The 16,021-nt window shown below is 33.7% G+C and overlaps 1 protein-coding gene across 4 annotated transcripts in view; it reads left to right on the forward strand.

Moving 5' to 3' along the window:
* The window catches only part of BTAF1 (B-TFIID TATA-box binding protein associated factor 1), an 88,646-nt gene extending 73,594 nt beyond the window's left edge, over nt 1-15,052 (forward strand). For all 4 annotated transcript variants that reach the window (XM_016151288.2, XM_016151287.2, XM_016151289.2 and 1 more), the window contains 13 exons: nt 81-233; nt 464-585; nt 677-844; nt 2,009-2,086; nt 2,226-2,355; nt 4,004-4,145; nt 4,234-4,364; nt 6,001-6,126; nt 7,408-7,560; nt 9,712-9,923; nt 11,156-11,315; nt 11,652-11,822; nt 13,498-15,052. In XM_016151288.2, coding sequence (XP_016006774.1) covers nt 81-233; nt 464-585; nt 677-844; nt 2,009-2,086; nt 2,226-2,355; nt 4,004-4,145; nt 4,234-4,364; nt 6,001-6,126; nt 7,408-7,560; nt 9,712-9,923; nt 11,156-11,315; nt 11,652-11,822; nt 13,498-13,641 — 1,890 coding nt within the window. In that variant the 3' untranslated portion in view covers nt 13,642-15,052. The remainder of the gene's footprint in view (nt 1-80; nt 234-463; nt 586-676; nt 845-2,008; nt 2,087-2,225; nt 2,356-4,003; nt 4,146-4,233; nt 4,365-6,000; nt 6,127-7,407; nt 7,561-9,711; nt 9,924-11,155; nt 11,316-11,651; nt 11,823-13,497) is intronic.
* The last annotated feature ends 969 nt before the right edge of the window (nt 15,053-16,021 follow it).

Raw genomic sequence — 16,021 nt, forward strand, 5'->3', positions numbered from 1 at the left:
GACTTGAAAGTTATTTTATAATCTGAGGATGAAAAAATTATGAATAAATAGTTTTGACATCCTTTTAAAAATCATTTTAGGCAGGCATTCCAGACCCTCCAAATATGTCAGAAGAATTAATCCAATTGAAAGCCAAGGAACGGCACTTTTTGGAACAATTGTTAGATGGGAAGAAATTAGAAAATTACAAAATTCCAGTACCAATCAATGCTGAACTCAGGAAATATCAGCAGGTGAAGTTTTATATTTATCTTGTAAATATGAACAGTGACTATTCCTTTCAGATATACCTTGAAGAGTTTTAAAAATTCATCTAGTAAAATTTCATGTTTAGTTTCTTATCTACATTTATTTCTCTTTTGCCTGTAAAAATGGATTTTTTGTATATGCAAACATGTGTTTGACAAGAAAAGATGTTTTATGATCTGCTTACATTTATAATTTTCCTCATTCAACTTTTCAGGATGGTGTGAACTGGTTAGCCTTTCTTAATAAGTATAAACTTCATGGAATTCTATGTGATGACATGGGTTTAGGAAAAACTTTACAGTCTATCTGCATTCTAGCTGGAGATCATTGTCACAGGTAATTTAAAATGTTATTTAAAAAAAAAGGCTTCCAGATGCTAAGAAATGTAAATAAGCTGGTTAATTTATTGTGTTTTGCTGTTGTAAAGGGCGCAGGAATATGCAAGATCAAAATTGGCAGAATGTATGCCGCTTCCTTCCTTAGTGGTTTGTCCGCCAACATTAACAGGTCATTGGGTGGATGAAGTAGGTAAATTTTGCTCCAGAGAATATCTCAATCCATTGCATTATACTGGACCTCCTACCGAAAGAATAAGGTAAAAACTGTACAACCAAAAAATGTTCCATCTTTTGCTTTTAAGTAGTTTGGAAGAAAAAAATATATTAAAAATGAATTTTGTTTTGTCATTTTCAGACATAGAAACTTAATTTAAGAAAAGTGAGTGTACATATATTGTAATGATATAATCAGTGAGATACATCAAAAGTCAAAAGATTTTAGCCATTGTTAACAATCAATTGAGCTTTCTATGTTTTGGAGCTAGGAAACTATCAGGAACCAAAGCCATTCTCTAGGTCCTTCTTGGGAGCCTTGTGAACATAGCATCTCCTAGGAGCTTCTGTTAAATTCTCATTTTTTACCCACTTACCCTAAGAGTTTCTTCCTTCATCCCTGTCCCTCAAAGTGCTTTTGGTCCACAATGACTGCTCTAGCTGCCTTGATACCATAGCAACGCTAGAGTGCTATTAGCTTTATTCTGTGTTGACGTGCACATCTCTTATGTTTCTAAATACAAATTTTGAAGAGAGGAATCTTGTTGATTTCAGTTCATCTTTTAAAGCTTGGATAGTCATAGGTTGCTGCTTAGTCCCATAGATTTGCTGCCCTTCTGTATTAATAATAGCTAACATATATTGAGCACCTACTGGCCAGGCATTGTTCTAAGCAGTTTTGCAATTACGCAGTACTGCAGTAAACAGAGATCTTTCCTCTCCTAACTTGAATATACGGATACTGGAGATGACTGACTGCTCTTGTTTGTTTCATGACCGCAGACCAGCCCTCTGTGGTCAGGGAATCAAGTATTGTGAATAGCTCAACCTGATTCAAATGCTTCATCTCTTTGGTGATTATGGGGTTATGTGATTGACAGCTTCCCCTCTACTTCTAGAACAATATGGAGTTATGGAAGAATAGTGCCTCCAAAAAAGAGGAGTTAGCAAATAAAGTTAAACATGTCCACAGCATTTTGAGTTAGGTGTCCATCTCTTTTCTAATTAGATTTAACTTAGGGCAATAAGGCCAATTTAGAAGAGTGGCCTTCAGACAGCAAGGTCATAAATGTAAACAGAAGAGAATATTGTGTTTAGTAGGCAGATTGAAAGCACCTTATATGATGGTAGCTGTAGTTTCCCCTTTGAAATTATATTACAGGTTTTGCAGATTCCTCATTTCCTAAATCTTATTTATTTTTAAATAGATTACAGCATCAAGTAAAAAGGCACAATCTAATAGTGGCTTCATACGATGTTGTGAGGAATGACATAGATTTCTTTAGGTAAGAATTTAAATTTATTTTTTTTAAGAAAAACCTAGTATCAAACTTGAACTTAATACTTTCCTGTCTCAGAAACTCTTAATATAGTTCCTGATATATAGTAAAAGATACTAAAATTTTTTTGTTTATTTTCTCTCAGAAATATTAAATTTAACTACTGTATTCTTGATGAAGGCCATGTCATCAAAAATGGAAAAACAAAATTGTCAAAAGCAGTGAAACAACTGACTGCTAATTACAGGATTATTCTTTCTGGAACACCAATACAGGTAATCATTTACTATTTTTTCTTCTTTTTTTTAGTATTTGCCATGTGAGAGAAGGCTTGGCATTTTGCAGTAAATTAAATAAGAGGGGATTTTTAGTTCACAGGAATGATCATTTCTAGTAATTATCTTGTTTTTATAATGATGTATTTGGTATGTAGTAACATCTAAACAAACTAGGCTTTTAAGTCATATTTAAAATACATTTTAAATAGAAGTCTAGTCCAAAGTGTGGGAGACATTAGTCAGACTCTATTAAACACTGGGCGTTCTTCTGTAGTATTACTCCACAATCTGATTTAATACTGAAAAACTAGCACTGATTCAGGGATGAATCATATAGCAAGAAGTGTGAATACCTGAGGTTAGGAGGCAGTTTAAGAGAGGAGATTGTAGAAGTTTATCTTGGATAAGGAAGGAGATAGATGAGTATGTAGGTGTCCTCAGATACTTATGAGAGATTCTATTATTTTCTAGGGGAATTGGTTGCAAATGTTCATGCATAGCTTAGATAGCCAACTGTGATAGAAAGATACCCTTCAACACTCCAATTAGTGGGAGGATAAACACTAAGTGACATCTAAGAGTCCATCTGGCTCTGAAATAATTGATGATTTTTTATTTATATATTTGTTCCTTTTCTTTAAAATTATTTTTGGTGATGGACTTACTGTTATAAATGTTCAGGTTTTGTCTAACACTATAGATCCCAATAACCACAAAAGATAGCTTCAAGCATATAAAAATTTAATATAAACAAAAGTACCTTTAAAAGGGAAAAAAAGACTCTTTGGGCTTGAATTATTAAGATTTTGCTTCAATTTAAACTATATAGAAACTTCACAGTATTTTTAAATAGGTTATTGTTTTTACAAGAGAAGAAGTTTTCGGTTTTTGTTTGTTCACTTAAAGGCCATCTTTCTTTCCCCCTTACCCACCTGAAGAGTTTAGTTCTGAAGCTCTAAGGTGGGTTCTGCACCGAAGAGCCATGGTAGCCCAGCGTTGGGAGTCAGAGCCTAAGTGGAATTAGAAGGGTCCATCATGTGGGAGGGCAGCCCAGCATGGTGAGCCAGAACTTGAGCAGGGCGAGGAGGGCATCTGGAAGGGTTAAGACGTGGGATGATACCTTAGGATACATACACATTGGGAAAGCATCCAAAAGGAAAACGTACTGATTTTTTTTTCTCATGAAACTTCAACAGTAGAATTGGAAAGAACATGTGCCTGTTCCTCATTATCCAGAAATACTAGGCAGACTTGACCTATAACCAGACTCTTAGGTTTTCCTTTGTTGAAGTAGTAGTGATGTTGGCCAAATTCCTTAAATCTTGCTGTTAATTTGAATGTCAAAGTTAAGAGAATCAAAAATGTATTCATCCTTCTGTTCTTCTATTTACTATTTTATGTCACCAGTAAGATTTAAGTACTATGGACCAAGACTTATTCTGATGGAGGATACTTGAAAATTTCCCCCCAGATAGGATAGACTATTTTCTCCAAGGATGCTAACCTGAATTTTACATGTTAAAATATGGACTTATACCATGTATCTAAAAATGTGCTTATCATCTAAATTACCATAATGGGCTTTAGTTAATATTTTATTTTTTAAGAGTAAAGAAGATAACTGGTGTTCCTTTCTTATGTTCAGAACAATGTTTTGGAGCTGTGGTCGTTATTTGATTTCCTCATGCCAGGATTTTTGGGGACTGAACGCCAGTTTGCTGCTCGATATGGTAAACCTATATTAGCAAGTAGGGATGCTCGAAGTTCCAGTCGAGAACAAGAAGCAGGTATGAAAAAGAGATATAATTATATACTCTGTGCAAGTGAATGTGATTTATTCCTAACTTTCTGAAGTTATTTTCTTATTATTAACAGGTGTTCTTGCGATGGATGCACTGCACCGCCAAGTCCTGCCTTTTCTTTTGAGAAGAATGAAAGAAGATGTTTTGCAGGATCTTCCACCTAAAATTATTCAAGACTATTACTGTACTCTTAGTCCTCTCCAGGTTAGGAATCTGGTGATTGTGGTTGTTGGTGGTATGTGTATGAGTAGAATGCTTTGAATAAGCCACAAAAGTATTGAATAAAGGGGAATAGCCTTTGGTTTATCACTGTAATCTTGCTGCTACTTCCCATAACTTTAGGAATATCCTATTTCAAACAGATATAGGTAAGACATAAATGAATCTGTTTGGATATGTGCATTTTGAATGTAGTATTAAAACAAAATCCTGTATCATAGTTGCTGTCTTCTGTGTCTAGTTAATTGAAAAAGTTGGAAGGTTAAACCGATGAAGAAATGTTTATAAGGACCAGAAATCTTGTAATGTCATATACTCACAAGAGCATTATAGGTATTGTTAATCCCCATTTCTACAAATAAGAAAACTGAAGCTCAGAAAGTTAACTTACTCAAGGTTATATAGCTAATATATATCACAGCTGAGTTTCAAACCTTGGGAAGTGCAAACCTCATCCCTTTTAAAGTATTATTGCATTGCCAATAAATTTTCAAAATAAATTTTGTCTTCTGCACAGTTCTGATTTTATACATAGAGACCATTATCAAAGGAATTTAGTGTATTCCAGTCCTTATGTAGTATTTTGTAAGGGGATATTGTCCCCTGTATTAGTAAGACATGGCCTATAATCAGAATTTCGTTTGAATATTTATGTTTTAGGTTATCATTCATCAGTTTAAGTATTATGAGTTGGTTTAGTGTGATCAAATGAATAAAGATATACAGATATATGCTACAAACTTACCTTTCCCCTCCAGTGTATAGACATTTAACCTTTTTGTGAGTATCTATACAACTTGAGTTTAGTGGGCAAGACTAGGTGCTAAGAACTTTGAGATTATTTATATTATTTACCTCATCTCTCTGGGCTTCCATTCCTTATTTGTAAAAATAGGGTTAAATTTCTTAAAAGGAATTATTTTATGGGCAATGAGGTGAAGACTTTTTAAAGCACAATAAAGAAAAGGTACCATATGGGGAAAAGATCTGTGGTAATGTGCTGATGGTGGTATATTAATTACAACAGCATAAAAGATATTTAGTCTGAAGAAGGGAGCTGGGGAGGAAGTGACATTCGGCTTTATTTAGCTTTCATAGGTTTTTACACTCTAACTTCTTTTCCTGAGCACTCTAGATTTCCTTCCTTTTTGCATTGTTTTAGCATGTACAAGCAGAACCCAAACCTCAAAGTAGTGCTTTAAACTTGATATGATTTCCTCTTTTATGCAGAAGTAAGATTTAAGATTTGGTCTTGGAATGTACCTATGGAGTCTTGACCACATAACTTAAGGGAGATTTTTCTTATTTACTTATAAGGGTTCAGGTTCTCTATTATTAGTAATATATTTATCTTGCTGTGAACAGAATGGAAAAATTTAGTCTAAGACTGTCTGACTTGTTTTTTAATATTTTATCAAACTTAATGTGGGATACTTGTTTTCTAATGCAATTTTAAATTTACCAAGATACAGTGGATAATCTGTAATCAGTAGTAAAATATAGGTATAATTTATCATCTTTAATGAAAGTTAATTTAAATTACTGCTCTTATTGGCCTTTGCTAGTTATATTTTCATCAGTTGAAAATTAAGTATACTTCTTTTTGTGGGGAATTTTACAGGTTCAGCTCTATGAGGATTTTGCTAAGTCTCGCGCCAAGTGCGATGTTGATGAAACAGTTTCTTCAGCTGCACTTTCTGAAGAAACTGAAAAACCAAAGCTTAAAGCTACAGGCCATGTATTCCAGGTATAGATTACAGTGTACTTTTGAAATGCTATTGAAGAATATTCTTCAGTGCAGCAAATTTGACATGGAACACTAAAATATGGGTTTATTTAAAGTTTTTAAAGGTTGTGTATACATTCTTAAATAGGTAAAATTCCAATTTATTTTTATATTCATAATTAGTAATAATTTAACATTAAAATTAAATGTCCAAAATGCATTAAACATTTATTACATGAAAAGAAGGGTTTTAGAAAGAATCTTTTAGAAAGAATGCTTTCCATTCAAAAAAATATTGGAACATCTACCACAAGGCAGTAATTTTTCTAAGCTCAGGGATTAAAGCAGTGAATAAAACAGATTCCTTTCCTTGTTGAAATGGAAAATTAATAAATAAAATACATAACGTGTAAGAGAAAATAAAGCAGAGTACGGGTTTATACAGTGTAGGAATCGGTATAGGTTGTGATTTTTAATAGAGGGATCAGAGATGGCCTCACTGAGAAAGTGACATTTTAGCAGAGATCTGAAGGAGGATTGAGGCATGCAGATAAGGGGGCGGGGGCAGTGATTCCAGGCAGAGGATACAAAAAGTACAAAAGTCCTGGGACATAATGCCTCATGTGTTCAAGGGAATAACAAATGAAAAATGTCAACAGTCTCTTAGCCTTGTTCAGTAAGGCTAAGTAATACATATCTCTGTGCCAAGGGCGAGACCTAGATTATAAGCTAAGTAAAAAACAAAAGAGAAAATGTGGCCGAATCAGAAAAAGAAGAGACCTTTATAGGGTTCTGATTTTCAAATACAACTACTTGAAATAACCACCTAGCTCCACCCTTGAACCCCTACCACCATACCTACTGAATCAGAATACTGTGTAGAAGGAAGGGTTTGCAGATTTATAAGGTTCCCAAGAAATTTTTATACCCGATGAAGTTTAAGAAACCCTTCTCTGGGAAATGTAGCCTGGTTCCAGAAGTACCTGTGAGCATTATCAAGCACTTCGAGTGGGAAAGGGTTAGCTGTAAGAGTTAACAAATAAGGTACTCTTTCTGCTATAAGAAGCTCTTGTCTAGTGGGGTAGATAAAAGCAGTACAATTTATACAAGTTATAAATGCTCTCATAAAATATAAACTGCACAAGAAAAACAGATCAGATATTTGAACTGGCTCTTGAAGAATGAGTAGGAGTAGTGAAAAGAATGGCATTTTAGACATAGAATAGCATAGGAAAAGCTACTGAGATACAAACACTTGTGGCATGTGAAACGGACTTGTGTATACTTTTTTCCCCCTTAAAGGCATTACAGTACTTACGTAAACTGTGCAACCACCCAGCATTAGTCTTAACACCTCAACATCCAGAGTTCAAGAGTACCACTGAAAAACTGGCAGTTCAGAATTCTTCTCTTCATGATATTCAGCATGCCCCAAAACTCTCAGCTTTGAAACAAGTAAGTAGGTACTTTAAGTATTAGATATGTGTTGAACATTTCTAATCTATAACACTAGGCAAATTTGCTTTCCCTGATGTATTTACATTTCTTTCATTTTTTTAAATTGTAGTAGAATATATATAGCATTTTTTAAAAATTGTGGTAAAATATATGTAACAAAATATGCCATTTTAACCACTTTTAAATATACGATTCTGTGGCATTAATGACATTCAGTGTTGTGCAACCATCACTGTATATTTCCAAAATGTTTCTATCACCTAGACAGAAACTCTGTATCCATTAAGCAATAACTTCCCATTTTTCTTTTTCCCCAAAGCACGAAACCTCTGATCTAATTTTCATCTGTATGAATTTACATGTTCTAAATATTCCATATAAGTAGAATCATACAATATTTGTCTTTTGGTGACTGGCTTATTTCACTTATTTTCAAGGTTCATTCATGTTGCAGCATGTATTGATACTTTTATGACTGAATAATATTCCATTATTAGTATTACGTATATACCAAATTTTGTTTATCTAGTCATGTGTTGACAGAATACTTGAGTTGTTTCTACCTTTTGGCTGTTGCAAATATACCGCAGCGAATATTGGCTTTTAAGTGTTTGAGTTCCTCTTTTCACTTCTTTTAGATGTAGACCTAGGAGTGGAATTGCTGGATCATACAACAATTTTATGTTTAGCTTCTTCAGGAACTGCCAAACTGTTTCTAATAGTGGCTGCACCATTTATGTTCCCACCAGCAATGTGCCAGGATTCTAATTTCTCCATATCCTCTCCAATACTTATTTTCAACTTTTTTATATTATAGTCATCCCAGTAGGTATGAAGTGGTATCTTATTGTTGAATTGCTCTCACTAATGATGTTGAGCATCTTTTCTTGTGCTTATTGGATAGTTATATACTTCGGAGAAATGCCTTTGTTTAAGTTCTTTGTTTTATAATTTGATTGTCTTTTGGTTGAGTTTTAGTTCTCTTATATTTTAGATATTAAGCCCTTATCAGATATGATTTACAAATACTTTGTCCCATTCTGTATATTGTCTTTCACTTTCTCAATAATGTTCTCCATGGTTTATGATGAAAAACCAAGTGTTCATCCTATCAAGGATCCCTTTTACAGGGGATCACTTTTTCTCTTGCTACTTTCAAGATTCTTTGTCTTTCACCGGTTTTGTTTATAATGTGTATCAGTGTGGATCTCAATTCAAATAAATATTTAATTTCATCCACATGTTAATGATACTACAGGCTTTAAATTATTTTTGGTTTATATTTTTATACATTGCTTTTTTTTTTTTTTTTTTTTTTTTTACCTCTAGTTGTTACTTAAACTAATCTCATTTTAGAATGCTTCTTGTCAACCAGAAGTGTCTGGAATTAAATTTAGGAAATCTGCAGCTTAGGCCCAGATTGTTTCAGGCTGTACTCATGGATGTCTTTCCTAGAACTCTTCTTTTTCATTTGCTCAGTTCTTTTCAGCCTCAGGAGAAAGCTAGATTGATTACTTGCTTGCTTTCATCTAAAATACTTCTATTCTCTGAAGTAGAGTAGAGAAGTCTTACGTACTTTTTAAAAATCTGGCAATAGAAATACAGAAACATGTTCATCAGCAAGTAATAGTGCCAGAAGTATCTGGTAATACCAGAGCCAGAATTTAAAAAGTTTAGTAAACTGGAATGAACCAAAACTCTAGGTGAAATTTAATGGAGATAAGCAGAGTCAAATTAAAACACTTATATAAATATAGATTCTGTCAGACTTGGCAAACATTTCATATAGTTACCTGCCTCTTTAATGCAGTAGGCAGTGCGTCAGTCTTATATAGGGTGAAACTGAATTTGATTTAATGGCAAATTCACTGTAAATCTATTTAATGAATTAGTTTCTGGTAAATAAAGCTACTATGATCTTGGGGGGGATAAACAATAGTGTAATGGCCAAAATGAGGGCATCATAGTTTCACTGTATTTTATAGCAGGCAGGCCAAGTTTGGGGAGTATCATTTATAGTTTTGGGTACTATAAGTATATAACTATAATAAGTAATCTAGAAACCATTTTATATGAGGAATAGCTTGAAAACTATTAGTCACCTATTTTTATTGAACACCTGTGTAACAATTGATTCTTTTTTTCAAGTTACTGTTGGACTGTGGTTTGGGAAATGGCAGCACTTCAGAGAGTGGCACAGAGTCTGTTGTGGCTCAGCACAGGATACTGATCTTCTGTCAGCTTAAAAGCATGCTTGATATAGTGGAACATGATCTTCTCAAACCTCATTTACCCTCTGTCACTTATTTGAGATTAGATGGTAGCATACCTCCTGGTCAGAGGCATTCCATTGTTTCACGGTAAGTGGCTTCTAAAACTCTTACGAATCAAGCCGTAGTCAGTGTATGGTTATTTACATAGAAGTTTGCCTCAGAAAGTATTTACTTTGGCTAAATATCTGCAAATGTGTTTAATTATTATATAATTGTACAATAATAATTCAACCCAACTAAACCCTATTAAAACTAGAGAACTACAGAAATATAATTGAATAGTTTAGTTAAAAAAAAATGTGACTATATTAGGAAAGGCACTTTGAAGGGTATGAAAAAAATTGAAGGCATCAACAAAAAGAGGTAACCACTTTCTACTTCACCTTTTTTGGGAAGTTGGGGTGGGAGGAAGCACACAAGTGGATTAGGTGAGATAAGTATCCTAATCTCTGTGTTTCTGCTGAGAACAAGTTGGAAGGTGACCCAGCTAGGAAGCAAAAATGATGAGTACAGTGTTTCCTAAGTGTAGCCTGAACCCTCTTTTAGAAATTTCATTTCTAAATGCAGATTCCTAGGTTCTGTCCCAGAACTGCTGACTTCAAGAATGAGCATTTTAAATAAGCATCCTTAAAGCAGATAGATCCAGGTTTGACGCCTGACTCTCCTATTTAGGCAGTGTTCCCTTGGGCCTGTTTATTATCCACAGAGCCTAAGTCTCTAAAATAGTAATAATGATAATCTTATAGAGCTATTGTAACAATTAAATAACAATGCATATAAAGTAAAAGCGCTTCCTTGACTCATAGTGAGACTAATAATTGGTTGCTTGGTTAAAATGTAGTAATAATGTTAGTTTTTCTTTTTCATAGAAGCTACTAGATGTCCTTTGTCATTATCTTCTAGGACTAGTTCAATAGCAGCAACCCCCAACATCCTTATCCTCTGTCTTCCCTGACTGATCTAGCCTTTTCCCTCATTATCCTCTTCTATCTCCATATGTTAAAGGTTCATAGTTGGGTTTTGTTTTAATTATAATTAGCATTTAATTACATTTTTGCAACTTTGTCTTTATTTGATATCCTAAAATACAAACCAATTGGATTTATTTCTATTTATGAAATTTCTGACATGTTCTAGAATACATTCTTTCTACTACTAAAGATGTTATGTATATATCAAGTAATCACAGAAATGTCTATATTATGGAGTTGTAAAAAAAATCCTCGTTTGTGCTCTTTAATTTTCATTAAATAATCTAATTTCTGTTAGAGGTACCTAAGAAATATATTAATTTTATTTTTTAATATCTGTACCTTTAGGTTTAACAATGATCCATCCATAGACGTTCTCTTACTTACAACTCACGTTGGTGGCCTGGGCCTTAACTTAACAGGCGCTGACACAGTGGTATTTGTGGAGCACGACTGGAATCCTATGCGTGATCTACAAGCCATGGACCGGGCCCATCGCATTGGTCAGGTAAAAACTCACCACTCACAGGTGTTAACCTGTGAACTGGGAAAAATACTTTCTAAGTTTTTGCTCTGATGTTAAGTGTTTGACCGTTAGGCAAGTCATTAATTCTGTGGCACCACTTCCTCATGCGTTAAATGAGTGGCTTGGGATAAGAAAACTGGGACACTGTCCGTTCCTAATCTGTGATTCTCTGCAAACCTTTTAAGCCAGATCAAGAAAACCCAACCCTAATTAGATAGTAGTTAAGTATTTAGAACAAGTATGCAGGCCCCCCACTTTGGTGAACCTCAAAGCTTTTATTTGTGCTCTACAGTTGCTTAACTTCTTTTTCTTATTCAGAAACGTGTGGTTAATGTGTATCGATTGATAACCAGAGGAACATTGGAAGAGAAAATAATGGGTTTGCAGAAATTCAAGATGAATATAGCGAATACAGTTATTAGCCAAGAGAATTCTAGTTTGCAGAGTATGGGGACAGATCAACTTCTTGATCTATTTACTCTTGATAAGGTAAAGAACTTAAACAATTTGCTCTGTCTTTAATGCATTTGCAGACTTCTGGGACTACTTTGTGAAAGTATTGAAGGGAGTAGCAAAAGGCATTCACTTTGATATCAACTAGACAACTCTTTGAGGGAATTTTTAATGTCCAGATAAAACTCTCCAGGAATACTAAGGGATGTTTGAAGGTTTGACTTTCTGATGTCCCCCAAAAGTATCTTGCCCCAAAGTTTCTTGCTTTAGTCCTTTCCTGATGAAGGACAGCTGACACTGGAGTTAGTTAGACCTGGGTATGTGTTTCCTGCTCTGTCTCCTATTAACTGGTGACCTTAGGCAAATTCACATCTTTGAGCATCCATATCCTTGAGAGAATAACAATGTCTGTATTCCTATATGATTAAGTTAAAATGAAATTGTAAGGATATCTAGTATAGATTCTCAGTGGTAGCCATTATTATTGTGGATGGTGGAACTAATACATCAGATAACAATCCATTATCAAAGGATACACTAGCCTGAAATGTTGGTTAGTCTAATAATGTAAAACCAATAGAATTGGGTTTAAAGTCCTTCATAGGTTCAGAAAATCGACTGCACACTCTGTATAAATTATGACGAGAATTGGCCTTAATTAAACTAGCTGTAATAACAGAATTGCAATGTCCAAATCTTAGAAAAAGTAGTTGCACTGTACTGTGTGTGCTAAGTCATATTTAGAATATTATGTCTGACAACAGTTTACTGGTTACCAAAGAGAAAGGGGATCAAATATATGGTGATGGAGGGAGATTTGACTTTGGGTGGTGAACACACAATGCAATATACAGATGATGTATTATTGAATTGTACACTTAAAACCTATATGATTTTATTAACCAGTGTCATCCCAATAGAGTGTTAAATGTGTATGATTTTTTAAAATGTAGCTGCTACATTTTAAACAGTAGCAAATTAGTAAGTCCCTAAAAGATGGCCAGCATGGATAAATGTTCTTTAATCACGTCATATAACATAAGGTTAAAAGAACAAGTTAAGTGTAACCTAGAAAAAACGCTCAAAGAAACATGGATTTCTATCTTCAGATAGCTTTTATTCCATTTGAAAGAATATTCTTACAGGTGATGTAGCAAGCAGAACCGGGCTCAGGGGGATGGTCCAGGGAAGCAAGAGCTATTGCCATAAAGGATCCTGTTGTGACAATTGGCAGAATTTGGACTGTATATTAAATCATTTTAATATGCCAGTATTAAATTTCCTTAATTTGACCTTTGTTCTTAGGAATACATGCTTATTTCTGTCTAGGAATAAAGGAGCAAAATATAACCTCTCCTCTAATGGTTTTCCTCTAATGGTTTTAGGGAAAAGCTGATTATCTGAGTTATACATATATACACACGTATACAGGGGAAAGAGAATGACAGAGCTAATAAGACAATTAACAATGAGTTCTTTGTAATGTTCTTATAATCATTTTATAATCTTGACATTCTTCCCAAATAAAAAGCTTAAAATAATAAAATTATTAGGTCTGTGGGAAAACAGATTAAGCTATCTTATGAGATCATGAACTTCCCCATCACTTGAACTCTGTTGAATAAATGCAATATTAGAAACAAGTGTAATATTTTAAAGGAAAGTATTCCTGAAGTGATTTCATTTTATCTTTCTGCCAATTTTTCTTAAGGATGGCAAAGCAGAAAAAGCTGATACCTCTGCTCCTGGGAAAGCAAGTATGAAATCAGTTCTTGAAAACCTGAGTGATCTTTGGGATCAAGAGCAATATGATTCCGAGTACAGTCTGGAAAATTTTATGCATTCTCTCAAGTAACTATCAAATATTGTAAATGCAATTGCTGCTAGTTCGGTTACATTTCTGCTGATATTCAGCAAATTTCAAAGTTTATGGTGAACTTTTAGCTCAATGTGTAAATACATCTGAAGAAAATTCAGCATAACGCTGGTTCTTGTTTCACTGGGGGGAACAAGTTATTCTCAAATATTTGCACTGTATTAAATTTAAATGTTAATGTGAAATGGTTTAAATTTTACATGCTGAATAGCTGCAGAGCAGAGGAACCAAACCAGGTTTACATGTGCTACCATGAGGTGTTCTTACTAGGAACGAGCCTCCTATCTCTTTACATAGTCACTTTGTAACAGGATAAATATCCATGAGTACTTAAGTGTTCATGTACATTTTTTTCTTTTAAATAGAACTTGTTTTTTATAAATGATTAAAAGAGGGCTTTTTTGTATAAAAGCCTAATGAGCCATAATTTTAAGGATAATGACTGATACTGGTCACTCTAGAACATGAAACTCTTTGACAATGAATTGAACCAGGCCCTTGGTGGAAACCTTTATATATTTAATGCAGATGCATAGTGTTTTTCAAATCTTTAACAACATTTTGTCAACTTTTAAAATATATCAACTATTCTAAATATAGGTAATGGTCTATTTAAGGCTATCATAACATCCTATTAAGAGGGTGTTTTTTTAATTTATCTAATGGCTAGGATATAGCCAGATCAGAGAACATATGTATGCAATAGGTTTTGATCATATATAATATATTTTTTGTAACTATGAACATATACAGTTTTCCAAAAGTAGATTTTACACTGTTTAGAATTCCAAAACTTATGGTAAAAAACATGTTTATTAAAGTAATGCATGACTGAAGCATAAAAGGGAGAATTCATATATACACACACACACAAACACAAGTATACATAAATACACATATCTATATGCACAGACATACCTGTCCTGCATCTGAAAAGGTGCTTGGTATTGGCACTTAAAATCATGTAGTTATACTGGGCAGCAATAAGAATTGGACCCGATGTTGATTAGTGTTAGAAAAACAAGCTCAATGGTGAGGGTAGGTATATGTATATAGATGTGCATGTATGTATATGTATATAATTTTATAAATTTTACACGTAAATTAATACATGCCTGTGTGCATATGTATGTAAGGGATATATTTGTATATACATGTACAGGTAATGAACATCCCCAAACTTTGTGGCTGGCCATTCACATAGGCATTGGGTTTAAAAACCATATGACCTCAGCTGTAAAGTAACTTTTTAAAAATCATTCAATATACTGTTCTGCAGCATTTAGACATGGACATTTGTCACATTTCAATAGCTTTGACAACCATACTGTAACATTAAATCTAGCATTCCACAAGAGAATAATAAATAAGCTTGAAACTGTAAAACATATGCAGCTGTGTGTTATTTGTAGGAAATAATCACTAGAAAAAAGCAAAAAAGTTATTCAGATATAAAGGTTCTAAAAAAGCTCAATGCCTTTTTTTCTTACTAATGGTTAATTTCATTTTTAGGATTTTATTCAAATTATAAAAGACCAGAAGGAAACTCTTTATATTGAACATCCATTGTCCTTACCACTAGGTGGGTAGCTGAGCCAGTATACCTGAGTTGAAAGTTTTAAATTAACTATTTGCTATTTCCATAAGCCAACTGTTTAACCTAGCTCGTAGTAATTGATATTTTCTGAAAATATGGAGGGAGCACTATATCATTAAAGAAATAGAAATAGGCAGAAGAACTCACACTACAAAAATTAAAAATTTTTCCAAATTGAACAGAGCTACATGTCAGATGTTTAGGCAGTTTAAAAGAATTTTTCTAAAGCATAGACATGAAAATAATAGTGATTGCCTCTGAGTGGGAAAAGAGGGTCGGAGGTGAGAGGAAGAATTAGTGTCACTATAACATTTGAAAAATAACCTTTTGAATTACACAAAATTAAATCAAATAAAGAAGCACACTTAAACAGGTAAGAACTAAGTATTCTCAATTAAGTGACCCACTAGAGTCATAGTAGTGCAGTTTAAAAATGGATATACGGGGAAAATTGAACTGAGAAGTGAATGATATTTAATTTTGTGGATGTGATAATGATGTAGTTATGTTTTTTAAAATGTGTACATGTGGGAAACAAGCATAAGAGAATGTTAATATTATTTCCACAGGCATGTCTCAAAAAATACAGTTTTTCAACAAGAGCTATTGTAGTGGTAACAAAGGTGAAAGTCTCTGTTGGACTGATTGAACCAGTATAGTAAATGGTTAAGCTTACTCAAAAGTAAATACTCCAAGTAAAACTATTTGAGAATGTGACCACTTGTAGTTTCCCACTTTTGCCTCTAAGAGTATAATAGAAAT

The sequence above is a fragment of the Rousettus aegyptiacus genome, unplaced genomic scaffold (genome assembly GCF_014176215.1).
Source record: "Rousettus aegyptiacus isolate mRouAeg1 unplaced genomic scaffold, mRouAeg1.p scaffold_m13_p_6, whole genome shotgun sequence".
NCBI classification, from domain to species: Eukaryota; Metazoa; Chordata; class Mammalia; order Chiroptera; family Pteropodidae; genus Rousettus; species Rousettus aegyptiacus.